General features: G+C 47.1%; 1 protein-coding gene and 1 pseudogene across 1 annotated transcript; both read right to left on the reverse strand.

Moving 5' to 3' along the window:
* Positions 1–387: 387 nt before the first annotated feature.
* Positions 388–1,867, reverse strand: LOC133905207 (uncharacterized; annotated as a pseudogene).
* An 8,409-nt stretch (positions 1,868–10,276) lies between these two features.
* LOC133908331 (uncharacterized) lies at positions 10,277–12,869 on the reverse strand. The gene is made up of 5 exons (XM_062350318.1): positions 12,407–12,869; positions 11,862–12,272; positions 11,617–11,706; positions 10,760–10,827; positions 10,277–10,649 (listed from the first exon to the last, which is right to left on the reverse strand). Exons 1-5 carry the CDS (start codon positions 12,740–12,742, stop codon positions 10,514–10,516), a joined length of 1,041 nt encoding a protein of 346 aa, XP_062206302.1. The 5' UTR covers positions 12,743–12,869; the 3' UTR covers positions 10,277–10,513.
* Between the last annotated feature and the right edge of the window lie 249 nt (positions 12,870–13,118).

A 13,118-nucleotide genomic window follows, 5' to 3' on the forward strand; every position in this document is an offset into this window, starting at 1 on the left:
AGAGGACCATATGATAGAAAACGGCATTTAAGGAGAGCCATGGTAACAGATAAACTTTTTCTTTGTTTTTGAGCACGTGTAGGAGGTCAAGCTCCCATGTTCATTCTATTTTCTCCCAGCGACATACATGTAGCTTTTTCCAAAAGAAAAAGGATTGTTCTATTTTTGACACTAGTAGTCCGCTCTCCGCTGAAATATGAAGGTGTAGCTAGCTCTTTTGAATAAAAAAAGATTTGAAATATACGTCTGTTTATTATATAACATATTGTGCTTGCATGATTTTTATCATCTTTATTATATAACGATTGCTCTACTACAATACAAAAGCTAAAGCCAAAAAGGGCCGCGCAATTCACACTCAACTGCACTCAATTTATACAAGCAAATTTAGAGAGATGATTGCAACCGAATTAAGAGGTATGATTGCATACGAAGCTGGTGACCAGCACTCCCGCTGACCATGACGACCATGCCAGCAAGCTCCCCTCCGGCCTCTCCCACTACCCAACTCGTCCCACACTTCTCCATCTCCTCGCCGTCCCGTACCCACGCTGAGCCCTCAGCGTCTCCGCAGTAGTGCGCCACGAAAACCTTGGGGAGCTTTTGCCGGCAAGCAGCTTCTCCCTCGCTGACCCTCGTCGCAGCTTCCCTGAAGTAGTCTTCGGCAAGCCGCCGCTCCCGACCAGCACGACAGACCGGACCCGTACACCTTCTTCTGCCCACACGGCTCGTCTTATACCGCGGCTGATGCTACTCAGGTGCGCATTGCCCCTTCCCTTCTGCAACTCCGCCACGACCACCACGGATGACGCCGACGTGGCAAAGGAAGCGATGCAGCCACCTCTCAGATAATCCGGTGAGCTGCCGAAAGGCACCGTCTCGATGTAGTGCGCGTGCACGCGACGTTTCCCGTCGGTGGTAATGGCATCCCCGCTCCGGCCGAGCACATAGAGATGCCGCTCCGTTCCGCGCACCACGCCACAGTCGCTCGTGCGCACGAAGCATGGGCCGGTTCTCCCCCGCGGCCTCGCGCAGAACACCTCGCGGCTCGCCGACAGGTGCCCGAGGTAGCCCGATGTGTTGCTCGGTGAGGACACCCATATCTCCCCCTCGACGCCATCCTCCACAGGCTCGCCGGTCTCCCCATCAACAATGACGATCTCAATCTCCGGCCTCGGCTGCAGACGCCAGCGATGGTAGCCTTGCCGACGGCAGAAGTTTCTTGTACGACGGCAGGCTCAAACGGCTACATCAAAGTTTCGCTTCCGCTCTGCGCCATGCGGTGGACACGAACGTGCAGTTCTCGGACAACCCGTACGACGGCGAGATGGACGCCGCGTCCAGGACGTCACGGTCAAACTCTTCCAAAAACTCGTCAACTGATGACTTGTCGATCGGTTCATTTAAGCACCCGAGTTCGAGCGGCCGCGTCCCATGCTCCTAGCGGCCTCGCTTGAGCACCAGCGGCAGCGCGAACGACGGGACCGGCGTGCACGCGGCCTTGAACTCTGCAACGAGCTCGAGCCAGAGGCGCGGGCGCCGGACGAAGGGCCGCGGGCGAGGCTAGCACGCACGTCGCGCCGGCAACGACGGTGAGGAGGAGGAACATGAGGCCCCAGTAGTGGCACTGCGGCAGCCACGACGCGATGACGCTGGCCGGGTGGAGGTCGTAGGCCTTCCTCGCCGCGCCCACGTTGTGGGCCACAGCGCCCGACGTGTACTGGATCAGGTACGTCTCGCTCGGCGCGCAGCCCCTGTAGCCCGTCCGGCCCGGCTCGTCATCAGCAGCCACACTCGAAGCCCGGCTCTCCAAGTGACCGATCGACACCCACCGCAGGCTCTTCAGGGCGGCAACCGACGACTTCATGACCGTGTCAATTGTGGAAGAGAGATAGGCAATGCAGAGCTCTATTCATTGTATTCGTGTATATTTATACAGGGCATGAGCTAGATCGTGTATAACAGATCGTGAGCGCATGCAGGAGAACGTGAGCGAGTGAGAAGGAGAACTGGATCTAGGCTAACAGAACGCTACCGATCATATGGAAAGAAAATTATATAAGATCCTCTACAGAAAGGTCTCCGTGAGACCCTGATCCATACCGTTTATTTTGGATCCAACGGTCTGATTGAATATATGTGAGAGAAATAGATGACATGTGTCACACAGAGATGAGGGTCTTTCTGTGAGACCCGGTCTCATATAATTTGCTTCCGATCATATGGACCGAGTCCTTTTCTCCTACACCCCCCCCCCTCAGGTTGTGCATCAGCTGGCCGGATGCACGTCAGATATGTTGTCGCAGTAGATAACTTTTGCTTTGTTGATGCCGATGTGAACCTTGTGAAGAAGGTTCCGCAACCAGCAGCACTCTGCAATGACGTTGGTGACTCCCCGGTACTTGGCTTCCATGCTCGATCGAGAGACCATAGTTTGTCTCTTAGAGAATCATGAGATCAAGGAGTATCCAAGAAAAACACAGTATCTTAAGGTCGAGCACAGTATGTCTGGGCAGCTGACCCAATCCGCGTTCGAGTAGGCGATCGAGTTTGTTGATGCGGAGGCTCCAAATTGAACTTCGTGGTCGATCGACCCGCGGATGTATTCTTAATTGCTACGATAATTTGCTACTAACTCAATACATGTATTGTATACTTGTTGCGGTTGCTTTCGTCCAGAGTGTCCAAACGATTAAGGAGTTAGACCCTCGATTCCACGAGCCACTCGCACGAACAGGACTACTACTTTTTGCTCTTATAATGGTCGGAGCTCCCATGGTGGGTGGTGGCAGGACACCTCTTCCGCCAATTGAGGAGCCACTGCTCATAGATCTCATCGACTGGTGGCGTCCTGAGACACACACGTTTCACTTTTCTTTTGGCAAGGTGGTCGTAACATTGAGGGACATTGACATGCTAACCGGGCTGCCAATCAGGGGTGCCCCATTAGTAGTTTCACGACCAGCAAAGGAGCAATGGAAGGGTTACGTTGACGGTAGGTAATTATTTGTTAGGCAATGCATTTCAAATATTGTAGTGCTATTCAAGCCTCATTGATCATCTACATATTGTAGGTTGGGTGTGCAATATGACAAGAAGAATGTTAGCCTCTCTATGTCCTGGATTCATGTGCTACCACAGTTTGGTCCGTGCCCACTAGATGCGGACAAGGATACAATTTTACAACACTATGATATGTATTTGTACGTCCTGCTAGAAGGCAACATGTTCTAAAACATGGCGGGCGATTATGTCGTCCCCCCATATTGTATGGTTAGCGAGTCAGCTCACATCACATCCTTATGAGCTGACATCTTACAGTTGAGGATCTATTGTGCTAGCTACCACGTACAAAGGATTATGTGATACAACCTAGTGATCAAAGAAGAGGGGATCAATTACAGGCTGCCTACACCTCTTACAGTTATGGTGCTAGGAGTACCTCCCGGTTTGTCAGCCTTGGGTGCTCAAGAGCTACTATCCAGTCTCCATCTCTAATGGTATTGTAGATGATATGAGGCCTACGATAGAGTATCGGTGGATGCATGCTAGGCTGAGATGGAGTCAGTAGCAAGACTATGATAGCTACTCTTGGATGATCAGTGATTTGGACATTCTTAGCTCAAATCTCGTGGAGTGGGATGCATGGCGTATAGCACAAGTGATTGAAATTGAGATTGGAGGGCTCATCGCATCATATTGTTAGTGTGACTCAGACTTATAGATGACCAAATGCTTCTTGTTGTGCATGAACAACGTGGAAGCATATTCTCTTGAGCGTGTACAGAGGCAGTTCAGGTACTAATAGGTGGTGCCACTACCTCCCCCACGAGACGTCAGTCGGGCACACGAGTAAGTGTGTTATTGTAGGTAGCATTAGTACCTTTGGTGATCAATGTTAATAAATTATAACTGTTTTGTTCATGTACAGTAAGAGCGCATAGGGGGGTGGAGGCATGCAGGACTGGGCATCCGTAAATGTCGAGCACCTACAGAGGTGGATGGAGTCAGCCGCGATAGACATTATCGTTCTTGCTATACAATATGATGACGCCACGTACTAGGAGTACCTTTTGTGGTACCATCCGCGCATACATGCCACCTTACTCAGCGGACTTATAGAGCCAGACCCCAAACCCTTCCTTGAGGATTATGCCCGTCTTATTCATGTTGTGGTAATTTATGCGGTACTTATAACGATTTTTATTGGGGCGGTGCGAGGGGGTGGCGAGAGGAGGCGTGCTGGGGCCTGGGGGTCGGCGTGCGGTCGGGGCTCGCTGCAGGGGCCGCGAGGAGACGCACCGGCCAGGGTGTGGTCAGGGCGCGTGCAGGCAGGGGCAGTCAGGCATTTCGCTAATTAATTAGCATGGTCTCGATTTAGTCGGGACAGAAGAAGAGGACGCGGTCGTGCTGGGGCTGGTTGGTTTGGGTCACTGAGTACTTGGTTGGCTTGCGGTGTAGAATAATATTCTACATCTAGCGTGTAGAATAGTTCTCCCATGTGAGTGTATAATGTTTGCAAAATTACATGACTGTTTCAATATTTTGCAACAATAGGCTATCGTCGCTCATTCATCAAACGAGAACAAGATCTTGCCTTATGAACGGATGACACCTTGTCGGCACTGTTGATCAGAAATAAAAAAAAATGGTGGTGATGTGGCACATGTCACCTGTTCACTAGGCGACACCTTGATCTTGCCTAGTGAACCTGGCGACAACAATGTCTCACCCAATGAACGGGCAATAACTTGTTATGTCCGAATTTAATTTTATTTGTGGCAAAATAGGCATCCGTTCGCCGCAATTTTTTTTGTTATCGATTCATCCATTGTCATTAGATGTTTGTGCGATATTTTGGATACCCAGATTTGAGAAAAACGAAAAGTTGAACATGGTGATTTTAATGGGAATTGCGACATATACGATGGCATATACGGTACACAATCATTCTAACTTAAACAAGTACCGCGTGTAAATCTAATATTCCTTAGGGGATGTAATAACGTGATTAAAATATCTGGTCTACTGAGTGCAATATGGGTACTTTTTCTTACTCGCCGCTTCCAGTCCTGCATCACATGCTTGACGTGCCCTCCCGCGCTTCCTCTCCCTCTCCGCCTCACGGGCCTCCACCATCATGCAGTTATGCTCCTCCCCATCTTCTGCTACTCCTTTTGAACGTGCTTGCGTGTAGCCTCCCTCCTTTTGTCAACTTCTATCTCATGGAAGCGTCTCCAAGCGATACGATGCTCGGTGTAAAGGAGGAACACATCCACTTCTGACTTCTTAGTATCCGGCAATTGTAAGAAGTCACATAGTTGTGGCGGCGACTGCAATGAAGACAAAAATATTAAGTGGTAAATCTTAGCTGTTTTTTGGAGTAATTTGGCCAGAAGTTATTACCTGGCGGCGGGATCCAACATTGGTGTATCCCTAGAGTGGATCGTACTCGTAGTTGCGGCATATGAAGAACCTCCTTCCATAGGTGTAGAAGAACTCGGAGAATTTTATCACCCTACAAAGGTCTCCACACCAGCACATGGGTACTTTGACCCCATCAGGCATAGTATCCGGCATGTATTTCTTGGGAAAATGATCGTATGGCATTTTCGTCAAAATTGTGGAAGTTGAGGTTAGTGGTTTGGTTCTACATGTGGCCTGAAGATCTTCTATTTATACAGTGGAATCGTGCTGGTGCATGGACTAGCACCCTCAGTCACATCATTCTGCATATACTTTCAGGGCACCTGATTCCCCTCATTCACCATAAGGTTATTAAAGTTGATATTGTTCCAATCCGTAGGAATATGAGCATCATCCTCATCATCCGACATGTCATACTCAGGAACTTCGTCAGCTTCAAGATCATCCCGCTCCATTTATTCAATTAGAGAAGAGATTTGTTCCCCCTCATCTACCTCACCGATCGGTTCAGTAGGATAATTCGGTGAATGTACAACATCCAGATCAACATCCTCATAATACTCTTTCTCATCACCCTCCTTCGCGTACCCCTATCATGCATTTTCTCAACTGCCTTCTTATTCTTCCATTGTACAAGCAACTTAGGTGGCTAACCTCTTTGCACAACATTCTGTAGGTATATTTTCCAAACTTGATCTTCCCTGAGAGTATCTAATTCCGAATATATGTCTAAATACTACATCTAATTGCTAAAATATGTGTACAAATAGGATCTAATGCTAAACTATGTATAACCCTAATTCTAAATATAGATCTACATTCTGACCCATGTCTAGTGGCTATTCTACTGGGTTTGTAAAAAGATCATAGATAAAACCTCTAACCTACGTCAAAACCTAAAACTAGTGGCTATCCTACTGGGTTTGTAAAAAAAAGATTAAAAAAAACCTAGCACTAGTGCCTCCAATTTCGCCTTCCTCCCCCCTCCCCTTCTCCTCCCTCAATTGGGCTCTCTCTCTCTCTCTCTCTCGGCTTGGTTGGAAACAAATGAAGCGCTGACGTCGGCAAGGTCGACGCGACTACTTTTTATACCCAAAAGGCCTCAACCGAACAGTGGACGATACCATTTGGGTGGGCCAGTCGGGCATCACTACGAGCGATGTCGAGACCCCATGTCACCGCCATTTGTTCATTTCGACCAGAGGGGCCAACAAGGTGTAGCCCGTTCATGGGGCAAGACCTTGATCTCGCCTGATGAACTGGCGATGGTAGCTTGTTGTTGCAAAAAATTAAAACGGTCATGTAAATTTACAAATATATGCATATATATATATATAATATAGTTCACCCATAGATGAAGCACGTCACCACATCAGCCCATCTGCCCACGGCACACCTCCATGCCTGCAGCCCGTGTGTCATCCATGTCTTGACCTGTTTCACCAGGCTAGTCCTTTGGCCTAACAATTACAGTCCGATGAGATTTTTATTTTATACTTTTTAAATAAAAAGTTTACAAATATATGCTGCTATTTTGAAAAATTACAAAACTAGGCTTGTCAAGGTATTGGCATGCTAGCTAACGGGCCTCACGAGGGGTATGGCGACTGACGGGGGATATTTCTAGAACCCTGGTCCATTGCGCGACCAACCCTTGGTTCGCATTACCAGCGCGAGGCTTGCGTGGCCAGTCTCCTTGTGATATAAGGTTGGTCGTGGGACTCCCATACCTAATATATATAATCGCATTTATTTTTATCTACTCAAATATTTTCCTTCCCGAGGCACCTCCTCCAGTGGACAAAAACGTGGCCGACGCAGATGGACAGTGCCCCGTCCCGTAGCATTAATTTCTACAGAGTGGGGTGTTGCAAACCAACTTACGTCGCATGATAGTAGGGACATGATCTATAGAATGACTAGACAAGTGGATGATTTTGCAGGTAGACTCACGGAGCATAGGGACGGGATAGCTTGGCAGATGAACTTGCGCACAGCGATAGGACAGGCCAGGCTACCGGAGGAGGTAGGTGCAGCAGCGTTCCACGGATGGGACGAGCACACAAAGCTTTTAGAGCAAGTTAGGTTCATCCGGTTCTCCATAATGATGATCCAAGAGTAAAATATCTAAATAGACATTGGTCTGCTAAATGGGGTTTACTTGTAAGTTCTGCATCTCTCTAGTATATAAAGAGAGGAGGACCCAATTTGTAAGGGGACGAAGAAGGAAGAGTCAAGAAAACTCATATGTAACCAGTTTACAAACATTGATAACAAAATATATAAGACGTAGGACTGTTATCATTCAGGAGGCATGAACCTAGATAACCCCTGTGTTCTTGAGTTCACCACAAACACACGCACATCGCAAGCGTTGTTCGCGCGAGTCAATCGGTACACCCCAGAATCATTATCAGAGACTAACTCTCGACAAGGCTCTTATTGCCTGGTGGACGTGGTCTGCCAGCGTGGACAGGCCGTGCAACCTGTCACCCTTCCAACGTGGATGTGTTCCTATTGATTCTTTTAAATGAAATAAGAATTGATTTGGGTTAGGTTTTATAATTGATGTAGATGATCCAGACTCTGACAATTTGATTCGCAAAGTTAAACGTCTATGATGAACGAAAATTTTGCGGTACATGGTTGTAAATTTTATAATACAAGTGATAAAACAGAGGTGCTACTGTGTGGACTGGGGATTTTTGCCCTTCTCTCATGTGCCGCTTCACGCTCCTCGTCTTCTTGGCAACGTAGTAGAGCTTGACGCATGTGAAGAAGTTCCTCATGCCTCTGAAGTTCAGCCCCGTGCCTCTTTAAAATGCCTTCTAGAAGACGACATTCTTCCTCCTGCCTTTGAAGGTCCTCAACCTGCTGTTTGAGTTCCTGTTCTCGCTGTTGACATTCTTCTTGCCACGCAAGATGTGCCACCTACATCTGTCATGCTTCCACCATCTTCACCTCATACTCCCTTTTTCGTTTTGGCCTCTTTGATCCAAACCCTACTGAACGGCGACATAACCACGTCAATCCATTCCTTAAAACGGCAAGGTTGTTTAACAAGTAAAGGTCAAATGAGCATTGTGCTTGATGGCAAACCACTCAAATGAGCAAGCAAATGAGCATTGTGCTTAGTGGGGAGGGTGGCACGCTCTTTAATTAGGGCTACCTGTCGATGTGCTTCCTCTATATCGACCTATCGCCCTTTCAACAGGCAACAGAAATCTAGTTCTGCAATTTTTTGAAATTGCCACATATATTTGTAAATTTTTATTTAAAAAATATAAAAAAATCATAGTCCGATCAGCGTACGAGTTCCAACACTCTTCATGTCCCAATTGTAACACGAGTCCAAATCGTTGCTTGTTAAGAGGACTCTCAAGCTACAAATCTGTCTGTAGAGTATGTTGATTATTGCACAACAGTTAAAGTGAAATTCAAAGGATAATACTCAAACGCTGAACCTTCTAATGAACCACTCTACTAATAACCTTAATCCGTCTAGAAGCATTTAAGTACGTGTTCATAAATCGTCTTTTTCGAGAATGTGCAATGCAATGCATTGTTTCATTAAGAAGAGGATGAGTACAACTTCACAACCAATTTCTACGCCAACTTAGCTGAAAACCAAGTGGCAACATACCAAAACGTAAATATACCACTCACGATCAGGGTTCAAAAAACCGTCGGCAACCGCCCAAAAATCGCGGTTACCGACCTTCCCGGTCCGATCCGGTTTCAAAAACCGAACGGTAACCGAAATTTGAATTCAAAAAATTCGAAAAAATAAAAAAATTCAAAAAAAATTCAAAAAAATCTTAAAAAAAACTATACACAATTATAAGACCTTCTGTAGAAAAAAATTTCAAAAATAATGTCGTTTGCATCATATTCTATAGGGAGAAATTTTGAAAAAAATGAAAAAAAATTGAAGCGTGCGGCTCAATTATTAACTCACGTTAAGGAAAAGTGTAACATGCAAACACATATTTTTCTTGTATAAAACGTATTTTAAGAGAATCTTTAAAATTGATTTCACTTTATTTAGAGTTTTATTAAATTCTCTATGATTTTTACAAAGTTCACAAGCATAAAGTGAATATGTTAAGAAACATCATTGTAATTAACTTTTTCATGTCTACTATTATTTTTTATACGTAAATCATAATATAAATAAGCTAATGAAAGTGGTTTCACTAAATTTTGAGGTGTGATGGGTCAGTTATGAATTAATCTAGTCGCAACACATTTACACAATCATGCATGTTACAATAACTAATTCATGAGTTCATATATTTTTAAAAGATATAGGATCATGTAAGAAGACTAACAAAATTAGTTTCATGATTTTTGGATTAGCAAAGAGTAAACTATGCATTTACCTTGGTTTAACAAATAAAATTTCTCACAGAAAATTTTGAACTTTTTTATGAGTATAAATACTTTTATCATGTAGATCATGTTACAAGGAAGCCAACAAAATTTGTTTCACTTGATTTGAAGCTCAGATGAATTAGTTATTGATTTTACAAGATTGAACCCTTTTTTAGGTTTTTTGTTGAACTGCGCAGAAATTCGATAAATCGAGAAAATCGAGCGGTTACCGACCCAAACCGCTCGGTAACTGACCAAATCAAAAATGCGAGAAAATCGCTCGGTAACTGACCCAAACCGCTCGGTTACCGAGAGGGCAAAAACACGATTTTTTCGCAAAAATTCAAAATTTGCCGAATAAATTTTCTCCAATTTTTTTTAAATTTTTGACCGGTAATCACGGTTACCGCGGTTTTTCGGTTACCGCCGGAGGTCGGTAACCGACCTCCGGTCGGTAACGCAAACCGTGCTCACGATATGAAATACGACCAACGACGCATTCATCGGACTAACACTATGACAATGGAGTTTTCGGACAACAGACATATTGGGTGCCAACAATTCGTTGTCTTTGGATTTTTTTTTTCAGATGGAGTTTTCGTTTGTATTATTCAACACTCCAGGCCGCCATACACGTAGGTGGGCAGATAATCAAACCCCAATCCCTTCTGATCCAATCCCATCTCCCTGTCACACACACAGTATCACTCGGTCACTCCTCCGGGGCTTCAGCGGTGACGGACGCCAGGAACTCCTTGAGGCGTCGGTTGTAGACGCAGGGCCTCTCCAGGTGCACCAGATGGCCGGCCTTGCTTATGCTCTGTAGCACCGTCTTCTCGCCAAGCTGCCTGCATGAATCCGGAGAGGTTTTAGTCATCCCCGGTTCACATTAATTCTTCAGGTGCACGCGGTTTTATGGAGCAACAGATCGTTCTTGTGAAATATGCGGTTAACTCACTCTTTCATGGTCTTGGCGAGCTCGATGTTGAAGATGTTATCATTCTCTCCCCACAGCAGAAGTATTTTCTGCAGTACAAGTGGAAATAAAAGCTTGTCACTGTCAGGGAGAAGTGAAGGTATTGAAAAAATAAATAAATTCAAATATGGGGCATTGCCTTATCTATTTCAAGCAAATGGTGGCGTTACTACAAGGTCGACTATATAGGCATTTGGTACTATCCCTGTGAATCTTAATTCCTAATTGAAAAAATATAGCAACCACTATATGGAAACAGGGGCGGCTTCTTTTCCATTTTTGTGATTGGCCATTTCATCAGGTTAGCAAGCTAGCGCAACCGGATCCGGTGCAGCAGCCAGTTTCAGGTCTTCTGCCAGTCACTTGAGTAGCTCAGGACGGCAGACGCATTAACCCGCTCATCAGTACCATTCACTTCTCGAAGGGAAAAAGATAGTAGAAAAAGATACTATCAGTCATGTCACGCGCGCATGGATCTGTTGAACGCAAGCAATGCTTACCTGATGAACATAGGAAAGTGATTCTTTAACTATCCAGGCTAAAGATAGAAATAGGAGCCCATGCCATGAGTAGGGCCAGCTTTTATTCAAGTTTCGTGGAAAATTGACAAGCCCGGTGAAAATCATCGGCGTCTCATTCGCCGGACTGGTCAACTGAAAAGAGACGATGATATGGTGCATTGGTGCCCGAACGTTTCAGTGGGTACGACCAATGCAAATCAACCGAAATGGGTGTGGTTTTCTCAAACATGATGTGTTGTCCGTGGAAATACTAGGGTACTGCTACGATCGGCAGCGCGCGATGAGATACGGGTGAGTGGGGACGGTGGCCAAACAAACCTGCGGCAAGACGGGCACGGTGGCGTCTTTGTTGCTGACCACCAAACCTTCCAGCAGCTCGGCTCTTTCCTTGCGGTTGGTGAACATCACCTGCGTGCACAAAGCCACCACACCGCCCGTTACTACTCGATCGTCTCAGATCTCATTCGTACTCTCGATAATGATGTTCTAGTGTTAAGGAGTAGTAGTACACGGTAAGCACAAAGAGATTACTCTAAAAAAACTACTCGAGTCGAGCGGCGTACCTTGAGATAGTCCCTGTGAATGCGGTCGGGGAACCAGAGCTTCCTGTAGGTGGCTATGGAGAGCAGCGCCTTGAGCCCCTTGACGGACTCCGGCAGCAGCAGCTCGGTCGACGACTTCACGCCGATCCTCTCCAGCGCGCTCTCGCTGATGGAGTCGGTCATGGCCACCACGGAGCCCGACACCACGAGCGACTGCACCAGGCCCGGGTGCGACTCTGCCATCTTGAACGACACCATCCCGCCGTAGCTGAACCCCACCACCGTGCACCGCTCCACGCCCAGCCTCCGGAGCGCGGTCGCCAGGCACTCCGCCTGGAACCCCGGCGACCGGTCCGTCGCCGGCGACGTCGAGCCCCCGAAGTACAGCAGGTCCGGCACGTACACGTCGTAGTCCTTCGCCAGAACGCCGACCTGCAGTATATGTACGCTCACGTTCGTACGTCACGCGACAAGAATCGACGAAACATACTGGCGGATGAACAGAGCAACAACATGCATGTACGCGCTGATCGGTGTTGCAACGATCGAGCCACGAGCGAGCGAACCTGGAACTGCCACGTGACGATGCCTTCGGCGGCGAAGCCGTGCACGAGCACGACGGCGGGCCTGTCCTTCGTCTCGACTTTCTTCGCCTTGTGCTGCTGCGAATTCGTCTTGTCCGCCGCCGCCTCGGACGACGACGACAGCTTGCTGTTCCTGGCCTCTGCTGCCTCGGGCGTGATCTCCCGCACGGTGGCCTTGTCCTTGGGCACTTTGTCCTTGGGCATCCAGAAGCTGATCACCGTGCCGGCGCCGTCGACGTCGACGGTGTGCTGCCGTAGCCCGGCTCTCCGAACCAGGTAGTGCAGCAGCGGCTTCTGCGCCTCCACCAGATTCACCATCTTTGTGCAAATGGTTACCTGGCGTGCACAGCCAAATAACACTACCGGGGCACCAGTTTTGTGTGTAGGAAAACCTCTTGGATTATTCTAGCACGATGCTGCGCTACGGTGGGAGTCTCAAAGTCTGGGTGGTGATCTTATATAAGAGTGGCAGGAGCCTGCTGCAGGTTCCTGCAGGGTGCATCGATCGACAGGGAAGGGAATGGTGCTTGCGTAAGATCGAGGAGGTTTTTGTGGCAAGTAGTACTGTATTCAATTTTTTCGGGTGGTAGTTGCGAGTTGTTAAGCACAGCTCTTCTACTATGCAGCAGGAGTGGTGGGAACGTACATCCGGATCAGATTGTGCTACAGTATCGCTACGATACTTATACTACAT

This window comes from Phragmites australis, chromosome 2, assembly GCF_958298935.1.
Source record: "Phragmites australis chromosome 2, lpPhrAust1.1, whole genome shotgun sequence".
Classification (NCBI taxonomy): Eukaryota; Viridiplantae; Streptophyta; class Magnoliopsida; order Poales; family Poaceae; genus Phragmites; species Phragmites australis.